At 40.1% G+C, this 15,328-nt stretch overlaps 1 protein-coding gene across 3 annotated transcripts; it reads left to right on the forward strand.

The window, feature by feature from the left end:
* Nucleotides 1-722: 722 nt before the first annotated feature.
* LOC130524146 (sodium- and chloride-dependent GABA transporter 2-like) lies at nucleotides 723-15,313 on the forward strand. 3 transcript variants are annotated; one of them, XM_057029974.1, is made up of 16 exons: nucleotides 723-933; nucleotides 1,234-1,418; nucleotides 1,727-1,861; nucleotides 3,541-3,681; nucleotides 4,355-4,442; nucleotides 5,085-5,217; nucleotides 8,306-8,440; nucleotides 8,584-8,687; nucleotides 8,922-9,046; nucleotides 9,617-9,729; nucleotides 9,803-9,940; nucleotides 10,261-10,363; nucleotides 10,656-10,756; nucleotides 11,199-11,369; nucleotides 12,454-12,616; nucleotides 12,711-15,313. In XM_057029974.1, exons 1-15 carry the CDS (start codon nucleotides 926-928, stop codon nucleotides 12,595-12,597), a joined length of 1,824 nt encoding a protein of 607 aa, XP_056885954.1. In that variant the 5' UTR covers nucleotides 723-925; the 3' UTR covers nucleotides 12,598-12,616; nucleotides 12,711-15,313. The 3 variants fall into 3 exon arrangements, with proteins under 3 accessions (XP_056885954.1, XP_056885955.1, XP_056885953.1); XM_057029975.1 differs by having other exon boundaries at nucleotides 11,549-15,313; XM_057029973.1 differs by having other exon boundaries at nucleotides 12,454-15,313.
* The last annotated feature ends 15 nt before the right edge of the window (nucleotides 15,314-15,328 follow it).

The following is a 15,328-nucleotide window of genomic DNA, read 5'->3' on the forward strand; positions in this document are numbered from 1 at the left end:
AGAAGTCACTTAATTGCTATGCAGAGTTGGCATATCGAAGAATCATATAAGAATCATTTTTCCTCCCACTTGTTTTTGGTGGGAGGTGTGAAAGTCCCAGAGACCTTTTAAACATTTGAGGTTAAGGATGGAAAATTCCTCACAGTCAAACCATGAAAAAACACAAAATACAGTAAAGATGGGATCAGTTAATCCAGGATCAGTGTGTCACCTGTGCTTCTTGTGCCCCTCCCTTCTGTGGTTTCACTCTTTTCTTGGCCAGATCATCACTGCATTCACATGTGCTGACATGATTACTTATTTAAGGTCTCGCTTCCTGTATTTGTGTGCTCGTCCCACCGGTTTTGCACTCCTTCAGTTTTGCTATTGTGTCAAGCATAATATAACATGGCAATATATGTGCTGCAAAACTGCTGTGTACAACTCTTTTATTTGGAATTCTGTTTTCAATAACTTTTAAAAAGGCAGAAATCTCCTATGATGATAATGTGCACAGTTGATTTTTTAAATGCTGTTATCACTTTTCTTTATTTCATATTTTGTTTTGGGCTTTTTTCTGGGGTTTTGATGTTGCTTGACAAAAACCTAAAAAAACAAAAAACAAAAAAAACCTAATTTAATCTACCTACAGCCACTGAAAAACAGATGTGGCTCAGCTGATTTGGTTTAGTTGTTAGCAACTGAGCTAATCTCAGTGACTCAAGCAGCTCTTTGTCTCAGTGGAAAAATACAAAAAGGAAGTGGCAAACGTCAGCCCTGTACCACAACCAAAAAAGGGAGGTAGAAATGTGTGCCGACTGTTCATCGGAAGTTCGTGCTGTAATTCAAAGGAAAGTGTAGCTGCACTTTATTACCAACAGTGTCAACAATCTTCGGAACACTCATCTCAGAGGAATACTGATCACCAGAGGGAGGGTGTTTTGTCATGGAGGGGTAAGTACCTCAGTATGTTTTTGTTTTACACTGTGCATCTATCACTTTAATTCTCAAACGTGGTGTTAATGCAGCTTTCTGCCAGTAAAAAAATTTCCACGAGTGATTATCCTCTCAGCATGAATGCAGTAATTTAAATGAACTAAATAAAGCTATTGAACAGTGCCAAACAATCAGCTGAGTTGTTTTGTCTCTGCCTGACTCAGAGCTGCATCGGCTTGGCAGCACTATAAATGCACACTGGGTACAAGGAGCAGTTCAGATTTCGCTCAGATTCGCTCTGTTTCCAACCATGTCAAGGGAATTCCTCAAGGGAAGCAGCCGGGAGACACCGAGGCAGGATAACAGACTGATGAGCAAGACACAGCTCCTGGACCGTGGCCAGTGGGCAAACAAGTTGGAGTTCTTGCTCGCTGTGGCAGGGACACTGGTTGGACTGGGAAACCTGTGGAGGTTCCCCTATTTGTGCTACAAAAATGGAGGAGGTAAGAGTTCTCATTAAAGGCAATCATACTGCACTGGCTCTTATCTACAAGCTATTCTCCTGCAAAAAGTCAGTCATTTAACATCGTGAGAGATGTGGAAATTCAGGTACGAAGCTCGGTGTAAGTTACCACGAACGTGAGCTGCAGGACTTTATCCGTAGCCACATTTTTAGCATTTTGTAGGACTGGTTGAGAATAGACTCGACCTGCCTCCAAGGGGGGAAAAAGGAAAAAAAGTTTATTTTCCTGATTTGTCATATGAGCAAGTTATTCTGAAGAGAAATCTTTTGTCTCTTTTCCCTCGTCAGGTGCATTTTTAGTTCCATATGTCTTGTTTCTGCTGGCTTGTGGTATTCCCATGTTCCTCCTGGAGACCGCCATGGGACAGTTCACATCTCAAGGGTGCATTACCTGCTGGAGGTACTTCTGCCCATTGTTTGAAGGTTAGTGCTGAACGTCTTATCTTGCATTGTGTAAAAGCCACTGATATAATGGACAGCCCCACCTCCCCTCACTTTACACCGAGGGAACCAGCTGGAGGTGGTGCTATTTTTGCATTTGAAAATTAGGAGGGCTGTTGGGCCAAGTATCAAGTTCCCACTCCACAGAATCACCCATCAACTGGGAGCTAAGCTTATCTGTCAGTCAGGATCACCACGCATTTTGTGTCATGTGTGTTTATGCATAAAAAGGGAATCTGAAATAACATAAATCACCTTTGGGAGAACATTTAATTCACATGTGGTCCCAACGCATGGGATAATTTACAATCGTTCATTTATGATATAATATTGATCCTCCAGAGGTCCCAGCATTAAACGTGTTTAAAATGACTAAAGAAGGAATGAGACTTTTTTCCCTCCTGCTTTATAATACAAAGAATTTGTAAAGATCTACACAGTTTCCTTTCTAAGCAAGTGTCATAAGATAGTGCATGAATTTCATAGTAAACATTAAACTGGTGCTTTTTAAAGGGTTTTACTGGATGAAAATGAGGTGTGCGTTGCATAATTATAGGTGATATTTATTGTTTTGTCATCAGGTTTTAATGGGACTTTTCGATGTAACTGTGCCAGGTTTATAAAAAAAAATGTGTGAATATATTTAATCAGGTGACAGTGTCTGATGAGAACAGACATTTTTGGGAGGTGATACTAATCTATATGGCATCAACAAGGGTCAAAGTCTTGTCGGGAGCCTGGATTTCATTGACCATATGACTTTAAAAGACAATGAAGCTTACCTAATTTATGGCTTTTATCATAGTTTAATGCTGAACAGAACTTTGTGTCATCTGCATAGCAATGAACCTGAACACACCCTCAGCTCTGGTCAATCATAAAATATACCGTAGATTGAATATTTATCTAATGCTGAGTGATCATTAATTCTAAAATCGAGTTAGCAGGATATCATCTGATAAGAGAGGATTTTGTGGAAGGATCAGTGAATGAACAGCTTCAATACTATTTGTGGGAACAAAGTCTGCATGATGTGTTCCAAAGGATCGACTTGGGGACAGGTTTAGGAGGACCCAAGTGCAGACTCAGAGTTATCCAAGCACCCAAATAATATGCGACAAATATATTTAGAAAAAGCTGTTCATGGGGACATAGCTATAGGTAAATGAATAAAAATATAACTCTAAAAGTCCAATATTGAACAATCTTCCATTTTTTTTCATTTTACATAACATGTATTTGACTTTTTTTTAACATGATTTTACAGAACTGCTTTCACATTTGACATATTTTAAATCACTCATATATGCCATTTCCAACTAGGCCGTGATTTAACCGTCACCTGGATTCAGTAGTCTGTTCAAGTCTCCTGATCTACGTGTCTTGAGTACGTGATTCTGAATGAGAGAATCTGTCTATCTGCATCTCCCAATGTAAAGAAATGGTTCGATGTTTGAATAGTTAGGAGGGTTTAGGTATCCAAATCTGGGAAGCCTCTCTCAAATCTACAAACAGTCAAGTTCTTTCATTGATGTTTCTTTGATGTTCTATCAATGAAAGTTACTGTGCGACTGTCCCTCCTGAGTTTGATTCAATAATCCTGTGTGTTGTATTAGAGTATATGGAAATATACAGTAATCAAATGTTGTCTCTCTTCTCAGGGATCGGTTACGCTACCCAAATTGTGATTGCTTACGCTGCCGTCTCATACATTGTCATCCAAGCATGGGCCTTCTTCTACCTGTTCTCATCTTTTAGTGCTGAGATTCCGTGGGCCAGCTGCAAGAATACTTGGAACACAGGTGCATGACATTCATCACACTGCTAGAGCAACATGCACCTTTAACAGTGGGGAGAGGGGCTGTAATATCTTCTCTCCCGGGCCGACAGTCGAGGGCCTAATTGGCAATCTTGATTCTGGCTGGATCGGGAGCAGGCTCTCTGCTTCCATCAGATGTTTCCGCTCTCTGGATGTAAGGGTTCTCTGAGCTACGGGGTTCTTTGTGTGACAGTGTTTTTGGGTACTACTACGTATTCCAACCTGTGACAGGCAATCACGTGGATTAAGTCAATGGGGGGTTGTAATCTACATTTATGAATATTACTGGTGATTGCTCTAAGTGATGCTCTGTTGAAGCATATTGAAGCATATTACCTGTAAGCGAGTGGCAATTGGTACATGCCCCTGTCCTGCCTGTCGCCCTGTATTTGTTTCTAAACTTTGATCATTGATAGCAAACATGTCATTCCATTATCTCATTTTCATCTTTTTTTATTCACGTTTTGTCTTGTCCCTGTGTTCACACAATTGTGAAAGTGATCACCAAATATTAACCAGTAAAGAGAGGAAGAGTAAAAAGAGTAAAAAAAATGAACATACAGACAGAAACCAGGTATTTCTGAAAATTTGTGTATATTATTGAAAAATCTACTGCCTCTTTGTGCTTGATCTCAATCACTTCTTTCCCATCCTAGAACACTGTGTTGAGTTTGACAAAAAGAATGTATCAGTCAACTGGACTGCACTTGTGAATGCAACAACACCTGCAACAGAGTTTTGGGAGTAAGTCTGATCACCTTTTTATTTAATGATACTGCATTTGTCTTTGTTACTGGAGATACAGTAATGTTTTTTTAAGAAATTGGACATCTCAGGGGTGCTGAGGTTATCTCCTTAGTAATTAAGGAAATCAAGTCTTTTAAGCCTGCACTACTACTGGCATTTTATTGGGTTGTCTTTGCACCGTTAGAATGAACTGTGACTTGACACATGCAGGTCCAAGAGCAATGTCTTATCACATCATGGCAAAACTGGCAAATATTTGTGTGCTGTCTGTAGCAATAGTAGGGACACTGGCTATGCAGGTCCAGCTAATCATACATATCCGTAATGGTTATGGAAAAAAAGAGTAAGATCACAGGAAAGCTAATTTTGCAATCCTGTATCAAACATTTCTACAATGAAACCTGTATTTACTTAATGCTAGTAATCATTGAACCATAATCAGGAGCGAGTTAAATATTATTTTGGACTTCTTACACAACCTTGGCAAATTAATTTCCACATTGTCTGGAATTTTATTACAGTCATTATATGGTTGTTTCTCATATTGTTCAAAGCATGCTCTGATATCAAGAAAAGCAAACGCTCACAATTTGTTGGATCTTTAAAGGCTTTCCATATTGGTGGTGTGTTTCCTTTCAGGAGACGGGTTCTGGGAATATCTCAAGGGATTGAGAACATCGGTAGCTTGCGATGGGAGCTTGTCTTATGTCTGTTGCTGGCTTGGATCCTGTGCTACTTCTGTGTCTGGAAAGGAGTACGATCCACTGGGAAGGTATAAGTTAGCACTGAATCTATATCATGATATATACTGTTAGACATTTTAGTTTTGATTGGCATAAGCAAGTAACTACACATTAGGCTGAAGGAATTAACTACTACTGACATGGCCAAAACCTCAGGATTAAGAGAGATAAATGGGTTACACAGTCCTATAAAGGGAGTTAAGGCAATGGAGATAAGGACAAAATGCCGTAAATATAAAGTTTTGGACACATCAGTGGAATGCAAACCACAAAAAGGTTGCAGAAAATTGTGTTGAATATAAAGAATCCTTTTTTTTTTTCCTCATTTGAAAATAGCAACACAAAAGGATACACTCCTGATATGAGATGGGGGCTTTCCAGCTTTCCTCTCAAATTCAAAACATATCTCATAAATCTAAGAGGCACAGAACAAACAGGCGATGTAAAATGCATACGAACCCTGTATGCATGAGACAGGCTCTGCGCTTCATTGATCAAATGATCGTCCTTATTCATTAGCCTTGATACTGAAAAGGCTTTTGACTCAGTCCAATGGGAAGATTTATGCTTGACTCTAATTCGCTCTGACCAGGAAATTTGATGTTTTAAGTCTTTATATTTATTTACCACAGCTGGACTTCAAATGAAGTCTAAATTATGTCTCTAGAGAGGGGATGTTGACAGGGATGTCCCCTTAAACCCCAGGGTTTTGGCTCTTTTTTATCGTCATTTGCACAAACAATTAGCACAAAGACAAATATGGTGTACAATTTTCCTAATAAACTACTTTAGCTAATTTTCTGTTTTACCTTTAATTACCCAGAAAATTGGTGACACACCAGATAAGTAAACTTCCACTGGACCTAAATTCCCACCATAAATTACAAGCAACAAGAAAACCTAGAAACAGGACACACATTTAAGAGGCCAGCATTGAATCAAATCCTCCATTTATGACTCACCTGGGGCCACCCGGTGTTCCAGATGTTATCATCACACACCGTGATCCTGGCCGTCACAGTCGTGGTAAACAGACCATGTTTTGTCATGTTTTTGTGGCTGTTCTTTTCAGCAACCTCCGGATCTTGAGGGCCCGTTGTGAACATTGGCCTGTGAATGTTTGTACTGTGCCTACTAAACTTCCTTCTTGCGCTTTGCCAAAATGTATTTGGCTCATTGTCCTGCACCTCTTCAGTCTCCAGTCTTCCCAGGGGGTTTTCTTGTTGGTAACACAACATTCCTACTCAACCCCATTGCTGCCTGAGAGTGATGGCTGGCATGGAGTCTGTGAATCTTTATGGTCACGCAAAGATGGTGATGTCATGTTGGTTTCTTGTAATAGTCAAGGAGGAGATATGGGATTCCTCCGGACCCACATCACCCTCATTCTCTTGTGCCTCTCTCCTCAGATAGCTTCCATCACCAGTAAACACTATGCCAGCTGGTATTCCCATATCAGGTTTATTGTGTTTAATGTGATTGTTGTTAAGGGATCATGTGAGCCAATCTCACCAACTGTTCGAAATTCCATGCCAAGGTGATGGTTGCTTCATTCAAGTCCTTCATTATGTTCTGTTCTTGTCTTAGCTTGATGGTTGGATGTGGCCAAGCTGTTTTTTTCCAATAGCTCTCTTGTAGGCTGTCAGTAAGTTTCCTCTGAACAAGTCGTGACTATTATTGTTGCTCCTCCCGCACTGCCTCCGCAGGAGCAACAGTTGGTTACACTCTATCTCCGTCTTCACTTTGCATGCAAAGGGTGTTTAAAAATAAAACTCACAACAATAACTTGGACTTTGACTCTCTGAACATCGTAATTAATAGTAAATTGCCACAACATTTTCTCTTTAGGACAAGCACGGGCTCTGAGCATCTCATACATTTCTGAATAATGTGCAAGCTTTTTTTTAAAAAAGGTCTTTCAATAACAATTTCAAAATAGCTGTTGATAGTTCAGGAAAATTTGTAGCCTGTAAAAATCCATTTTTTTTACTGAGGCAACTTATGAGATGATGTGAAAAGTACAGGGGGAGAATTGACATTGACATTTTTGTGTCACCTGTAGGGTGCAAGCTGCTCATGAGCGAAGGCAGGGTACACACCTGAATGAGTCTCCAGCTCATTGCAGGGGGGGTGTGAGCATTTGGTTCAGTTCAGGAGTGCCCCGAAGGTGTTCTGGCACCTCTCCCTGCTGTATTGCTACTGCCACCAACCTACCGCAGGGCCACTCTCATATCACTTTCTTGCTCTGTAAAACCTAACAGAACTTCTGGTAAAGTTACTGCCTAAGCAATTCAAACTTTAACTGGATATTTTCCTCCCCTAAGATTTCATATATAGCTGCGGTTTATTAACTCCTCTTGCCCACCATTGTTAACCTCGCACCCTTTTTATATCAAACTTAATGTGAGGCAATGCATCATTATTGGTCAAAAAACATACTTTGATCCTTTGTTTTGGAGAGGTTTTATATTATTTTCATTTCCTTAACTTGTTTTAGTTGCCATTTTAATTCCGATATACACAATCTCTCATTGGTTTATATTCCTCTCTGCATTTCTATGCATATTTTTAAAATTATATTAATGACCCAATGGAATCTAAATTGAAGGCACTGCAGAAAAGTCCACGCTTGAAATGTGCAACAGCCTTGCGAGGTGGCGCTACAGCCTACAGAATTAAGACCTTATCAATTGCCTTTTGTACTATGTTTCAACCGGCTGTCATTACTCTGCAAATGGAAACAAAGCACAGTCCAACATGACGCTGCGGGACATTAAAATCCTGCTGTGTGGGAATTTTAGAATATTGCTTTTCAATGCATTACAGATGTTGCAGCAACAATTTCACATCGTTATGTAATGCTGGTAGAATTTAATTGTTTTCAGAGCGCTTGCCTGAAATCTACAGACACATTGAGACTTCACTTTTTCACTTATTTATTCATCTATTTCTGCGATATTTACCTTCACGCAATTCATACATGTGTCATGTTTAAAATCAAAGACTTGTTTATGAGTCATTTTCTAAGGCTGCGCTCTTCACCTTGACCTTTCACCTGTTGCTCTTCTTGATACAGCATGGAGGGCTGATCCTCCCCCTTCTCTCTTGTGTTGCCAGGTAGTTTATTTCACCGCCACCTTCCCCTATCTGATGCTCGTGGTCCTGCTGGCCCGAGGACTGTCTTTGCCCGGAGCCAAAGACGGCTTGGCCTTCTACTTGTATCCTGATCCCACAAGGTTGGTGGACCCTCAAGTAAGTGGTGAAGTCAAACATTCCCCATAAACGCGACCTTTCAGCCGAATCCTCTCGGGCCAGGGGCTGCTATAAAACATGTTTTGTCATTATGCATTCCCGTTTGATTTAAATGGCTAATGCTAGGACTGTACGTGCTCCAGGTGTGGATGGATGCAGGTGCACAGGTGCTTTTCTCCTTCGGGATTTGTCAGGGGACTTTGACAGCCCTCGGCAGTTACAATCAGTTCAACAATAACTGCTACAGGTAAGCGCCCCCTGTTTTCTTCTGCATCTGCCAAAGAAACCATGGATTAGCCTTAGATTGAAGTGTGTTTATGTGCTTTTCTCAAATAAACCCCTATGAGAATTCTTTCTAAACAGTAATCAGCTCTCACAGTATATTTACCCAACTCCAATTTTTTCCTGTTTCCATAACATTGATGACACAAATGATTTGTTCTTCTGATGAATTACCCTTCTGGCCTCTTTGTTTCCACAGGGACACCTTCGTTCTGTGTTTGGTCAATGGCGGCTCGAGCTTTGTGGCTGGGTTTGCAATCTTTTCCGTTTTGGGCTTCATGTCATATGAACAAGGGCTGCCCATTTCAGAGGTGGCTGCCTCAGGTAGGAGCACCATATAAATGTTACTGTCAAAGTTAGGACAACTACCCTAAACCTAACCCTGGAGTGCAGAGTAGGTTAAGAAAAAGAGAGCTAGAACAGACAAAACAGAGATTTCCCTTTATTAAGTTCTGCTGTGCATTTGAAAAACACTTTCAAAACAGCTTGTGTCATAGTTTTGGCCAATTGCTTCACTTTTTGTACTTTTCCTTAATCATTTAAACACTGCTGCATTGCCAAACAGAAAAAAACAACAAGAAAAAACAAACTATCATTTAAACCTTTTGCAGATGGAGATAGATCTCACAACCACAGGAAATGGGGAGTGAGAGCTGCTTAAGCAGCGGTCATAGAGCGCATTAATGATTTTAGCAGAATCATAAAATCAGACTCCAAATACCAAAAGAAAGACAAAGCACGCTTCATGCATTCCAGCCTGTTTTAAGAAGTCTCTTTGTCTGTGACTTTGTCTGCACAATAAAGACCCATTCAAGCAAGTTTTCAGTTTTTCTTCTAGATGAAACAATAACCTAGGCTGCATCATTTAAAGAGATTTTATGTTCTTTAATGCAGGGCCTGGTCTGGCGTTTATCGCCTATCCCCGTGCAGTAGCTATGATGCCTTTACCTCAGCTATGGTCTGTATGTTTCTTCATCATGGTCATTTTGTTGGGTGCGGATACACAGGTGGGATAAACAGCAGGTTTCATATTAAACTCCCTGTTTTTCATGAGTTTTAAACCATTATTCGTTGTTGCAGTTTGTCACCCTGGAATGCCTCATGACTTCAGTGACTGACATGTTCCCCACCGTGTTCCGAAAGGGATATCGGCGAGAGCTGCTGCTTCTTGGCCTCTGCTCTGTTTGTTTCTTCCTCGGCCTTCTACTGGTCACAGAGGTCAGAATTCTGTGCGTCTGCTACACACCTTTTGTTTTAACTGGTCCCACTAGACAAAATTAGGGGTAATTCATTTGAAAAATGGTTAATTTTATTTCCTTACTTTGGCTACCAAACCCCAGTATGCTGTGTCTCGGGAACATTACAGGCTCTTGGCTATTAGTATAAACCACTCCAAGGTGTTTTTCCAGTGCTAAAGATGGGTGTGACAGATTGCTATGTCTAGCAAAGTGATGTAAATAGAGATAATGTCATTGAAGTGGAATGAAACCCTGTTCTTAATACTTTGACCTGTGCAGCAAATTTCCCTGTCCCCCCAGGGAGGCCTGTATTTTCTTCAGCTCTTTGACCATTATGTGTGCAGCGGGAACAACCTTCTTCTTCTTTCAGTCTTGCAGTCCATTGGAATGGGGTGGATATACGGTGAGTTCATAGAATGCTCCTTCACATTGGTATTGAGCAGAAACTAAAACCAAATAATGCAGGAAAATGAATGACTGATCCATGTCACCTATTGTGACTTCAATCTGGGGTTCCACCAGATGCTGTTCTATTGGATAAGCATACCTTATGTCTTGGTGGAAACATGCCCAAGCAGAAGCTTTTTAATATACTACAGTATGATTAATGTAAAGGTTTGAATGAATAAAAGCAACAGTGATATAAATGGAATAAGAACAAATGTGTGGTGTAACCCCCCCCCTTTACCTACCAGGCGCAGATCGTCTGTATGACAACATTGAAAAGATGATCGGTTATCGTCCTTCGTCTTTTATAAAGATTTGTTGGCTCTACATTACCCCCACTGTTTGTATGGTGAGAGACTCCATCCATCCATCCATCCATCCATCCATCCATCCATCCATCCATCCATCCATCCATCCATCCATCCATCCATCCATCCATCCATCCATCCATCCATCCATCCATCCATCCATCCATCCACATCTATAATTGACTTGTATTTTGGTTTAAGTCTGTGTTAGTTTATTAAACCACTTTATTGCAGTTGAGGTTATTTAAACCATTCTATTAATGCTTTTAGGTGCATTTCATTTATAAAAAAACCCAGTTTTTGATCAGTTCAATCGACAAGTCGTCAGATTGCTCGTCATAAATCTATGTTGAAAGCCCTGCATCCAGCCTGCCTTAGATTTACCACCCATTACTCAGAAATTCAGTGCCTTTGGCCAAAAATAAAGGTGTCCAGGGAGAAGTCTTTGTATCCCAAATGATGTCTGCTGTCCTCCCCATGCAGGGTACCTTCATCTCTTCTGTGGTGCTTTACAAGCCTCTCAGGTTTAACAAGACCTACATCTACCCCACTTGGGCCTATGCTCTGGGCTGGTTCCTGGGGCTTTTCTGTGTTCTCGTGGTTCCTCTGTGGATCCTATTTAAAGTGATTCATATGAAAGGCACAGTATGGCAGGTATGTGCAAAAACCAATTCAAACCTCAGTACCTTTCTTAACATGTTAAAATGGGGAGTGAATGCACCACACAGGGTGGGTGGGGGGCGGGTTGGCCTCTCAATAGTAACAGAGGGACAAGCAACAACAACAAATTGATTAAGTCCAAAACATTTTGTTCATTTTTCTCAATGTCACAGTCTCTAATAGGTTCCCAGTGAGCTAATCCTGCACTTTGTGTCGCCCAAGTATCCAACCCACTGGCACTTTTAAAAAGGAGCCTTTGTTTATTGATGGATTCCCCAGACATGCCTGTGAAGGACATGCAGCTGCACATGTCTACCACGCTGGACAAAAATACTCAGCATGACTGTAATGACCCCTGACAATGTGGGAAATAAGTAAAGGGTTCTCCATGTGAGCTCTGTTTGTGTTTGTGCCGCATACATGTGTGGTTTGTTTCCCAGCATTTTTAAAATGGTTTGACTCCTGTTACTTGTCTCGTGTCAACCTGGGGAAACTGCTGCTTTCACGATCAGTTAAAACTGCAAGTTTTTCCCTCAAATTCCCCATCAGAGCGAATTCGTCCCGTGTAGCCTCCACGTTTATCCTGCAAGACCTAGCGTCAGCCTCAAGAGCAATGAAACCACCACTACTCAGTGCATCACAATTTCCTGTTAGATTAGTCTTAAGCTCTCTGTGGCCAAAACATTCAGTGTGAATAAAAGCCACATTTTGGGGGATAAAAAATAAAAAAATACAATGGGTATCCACAACATTTCAATACAAAAGGCAGGCATTAATCATTTTTTGCACATTTTCCAAATATGACAGAACTAAACATAAAAACACAATAAGAGTTCCTATTGCATTCTGGACAACTTTATGGCAATTTTTAAATTTTACTGATCTTCTTTCTGCTAGAGAGCCAGCTGTTCCCCGGGGCAAATTCCACAGTTTATTCATGATATGTACACACAATGGATACATGATGCCCAGGGTTCCACACCCTTGGCAGGTTTTCATGACCTGTAGGATGGGTTTTCTCAGGATGTGTTGCCAGCTGCTGCTGTGAAAATGCTGTATTACAACTTTGTACCCGCAGAACCTCAGGGAGCTCTGCCGACCTAAAGGCGAGACGAGCTGCAAAGCAAATCAACCGGAGCAGTTCCCTTTGAACCCAGACACCAGAAGTACAGCTGACAATGAATATAAGCCGAGCGGTGTTGAGATGGAGACACAGATCTAAAAACAACAAAAACATTTCGGTACATTTGTAATACAAAGTCGATACCGTCAGGATTTTACAATTTAAGCAGTTTAAAGAACATGTGACAGGCAATAAATTATTCTGTCTTCCAGCTGGGCTTCTCCATCAGTTGTATTCAGCACAAAATAGTTGGGGTAGGTGTCAATGTCTCAACTAAAAAATTGTGGATTTTTAGACAGCGTTCCATCCAAACATCCGTTTCACAGGTATTTTCAATTCAAATTAACTCTTAGTCAGTTATCTGTAATGTAAATGTGTTTCTCTTAGATAAATCTATTCTACCTTCAATTCCTCCACTGTTTGCCTTGTTTTCTATGAAATATGTTTAAAACAGGGGTAAGCGCTTACATTTTACCTACATTGGCAGCTTATGGTTACAATTGCAGTGCCTGTGTCCATGCGTGTGTGTCGTGTGTAAGTTTACATGTGGATCTATAGGTGATTAAATCTTGTCACAGGAAGAGAAAATATAGAGGCACAGTTCTTGTTTGCAGTAGACCAATAGTTTGGCAACCAGCATATTTTTAAATTAATTTTATTTTAAAAGTTATCAAAGATCATATAAATACAGAATCCGATTTTTGTTTTGACTCGGGCTGTTGTACTGTTAGCTACTGTTTCATGGATAAAAGGCAATATTATGCAATTTATTTGTCCTTCCTTCTATATTGTTCCATTGCGGATAGTCCTAATATTAGCCACCCCAGTGCTGATATTAGCTAATGTATAGATGCTTTATGATTCAGTGCCGCATAAGCTAAGATCAACTGAACTGCTACAAAACACAAAAGCTGTTTCCAAGCCTCCTCCTGGTTCCCTATTCCCTGCTCACTATATTGGGGGTTGAATTGAGTGCACCATGTAGCGCCCTAACAGATAAGCTGCTTTTGTACTTTAAACCAGTGCACTTTATACAGCGACATACCAGATTAACGTTGGTGCTGGTTAATTTATTTTTTTTCTCCCTACTAAGCACTACAGATAAAACACTCACGCATCATTTGTTTTCTTGATCTACTACTGTGCCCTTAATAATTAACTTAATATCAATAATTAACCTCAGTCTAGCATCTCGCACGTGACCGCAAAAGATGATGGGATGTAATGCTTCGTTAGGGAGCACTGTTTTTCACAATTATAGGATACAATGAGTGCACTAAAAATAATTTTGGACAAAGCTTACATGTACTAAATGTCATTAATTAAGTGTTTTATTAAATCCAAACATGCGGCTTTTGGCTGCACATTAGGCTGCAGAAGTGTTGGGTGAGTTGTGCTCATTTGTCTACTAAATAGTTGAGCTCCTCTAATAACTAATGTGATCATGCTTTGTTTTTAACTCCTGTCTTATAAATGATATAGATAAGAATATAAAAGAGTACACACACGACTCCCCTGTACATCTTTGTTTTTATTGGCTATACATCAAATGTACCCGCACTACACTATTGTTATTCTTTTACTTTATTTGGTTTAGTAGTAGCAGTGAAACTAACTGCTACATAGTTTGGCTTATTGATGAAAAACGAGGCACTTTCCTGACTTCCTGAAAGAAGTTAGAAACACCCAGTATGCAACCAAACAGCTACAATGTGTCTTTCAGCGTTTGTGCAGTGGGTGCTAAAGAAATGCCACATTGCCGTCTAAATCCTGCTCTTCCGGCCAAAGCAGACAGATTACTTTGATAATGAGTATAAGGCCTGTTCATAATACTCGTATGAAATGTCTTGGCATCACTGATAGTTTGACATGCTTTTCCAGGAGTTTCCAGCTCTTGGGATGGTTTCTTTGTTACTGCTGTGCTGAGTTCAGGGAATCAGCTCAGTATTGTGTTTCTTTGCCTCAGTGAGATCTTTGGGAGGCTTTCTCAGATTTATTTTGGGTCTTCATTTGTCTATCAGCTCTGCTGTTCTTTGCTGTGGGGGGAAAAACACAACTTACCGTAAATAAATACTGCACCTCCCTGCATATGTTAATGTCATTTCTATGCAAAGGTTTTCTTAAACCCAGCTGAAAGTTCACATTTAAATCACTGTCATTGAGTTGTTGGAGAGTGGAATCAAAGCACAAATCAAAGCCCTTGCTGGACAAGAATAAAGACAGTATAGCATCATTTCCTTTCTATGTCATGTCCGCTGTTACCTACGCTCTTTGATACATGATTTAAAATGTCACACATTTTACAACTCATACATACATACATACATACATACATACATACATACATACACATACATACATACATACATACATACATACATACATACATACATACATACATACATACATACATGGTCATTGCATTGTAAAGTTATTTAAAGATGGATGCACCTTGGTTATAGCGTGTGTCATAAACCACCTGAAAGAAAATCCATTCTGACAGGCAAGATCATGATTTGTGCATGCAAACATTAAGCTTAGTAACACTTTGAACTCCATGGGAGGGTCATGACAGGCCCAAGGGAGCCCCCTGCTGTGAGTTTCAAATATTGAACTACCCCAAATTATGCAAGTTGAATTCCTTTCCACCTGCCAGGAATGGCTTTGTTGCTTTTATCTCTCTCAGGCTGACGGGTTTAAAGTGAACTCTGCAAGTGTTCAAGATTAATGATGTAAAGAATAGTGATGGAATTAAATATAGTAGTATCGGGAGTTGTTATTATTTATCTATATAAAAATAAAACTTTAAAACCCATCACTTAACTGTGTC

This window comes from Takifugu flavidus, chromosome 4 (genome assembly GCF_003711565.1).
Source record: "Takifugu flavidus isolate HTHZ2018 chromosome 4, ASM371156v2, whole genome shotgun sequence".
Classification (NCBI taxonomy): Eukaryota; Metazoa; Chordata; class Actinopteri; order Tetraodontiformes; family Tetraodontidae; genus Takifugu; species Takifugu flavidus.

Excerpts from the sequence above, each read along its gene's own strand:
- LOC130524146 (XM_057029973.1), top strand. Across the intron at positions 3,682-4,354 it reads CAAGAATACTTGGAACACAG|AACACTGTGTTGAGTTTGAC; the intron begins GTGCATGACATT and ends TTCCCATCCTAG. Across the intron at positions 9,730-9,802 it reads TGTTGGGTGCGGATACACAG|TTTGTCACCCTGGAATGCCT; the intron begins GTGGGATAAACA and ends TCGTTGTTGCAG.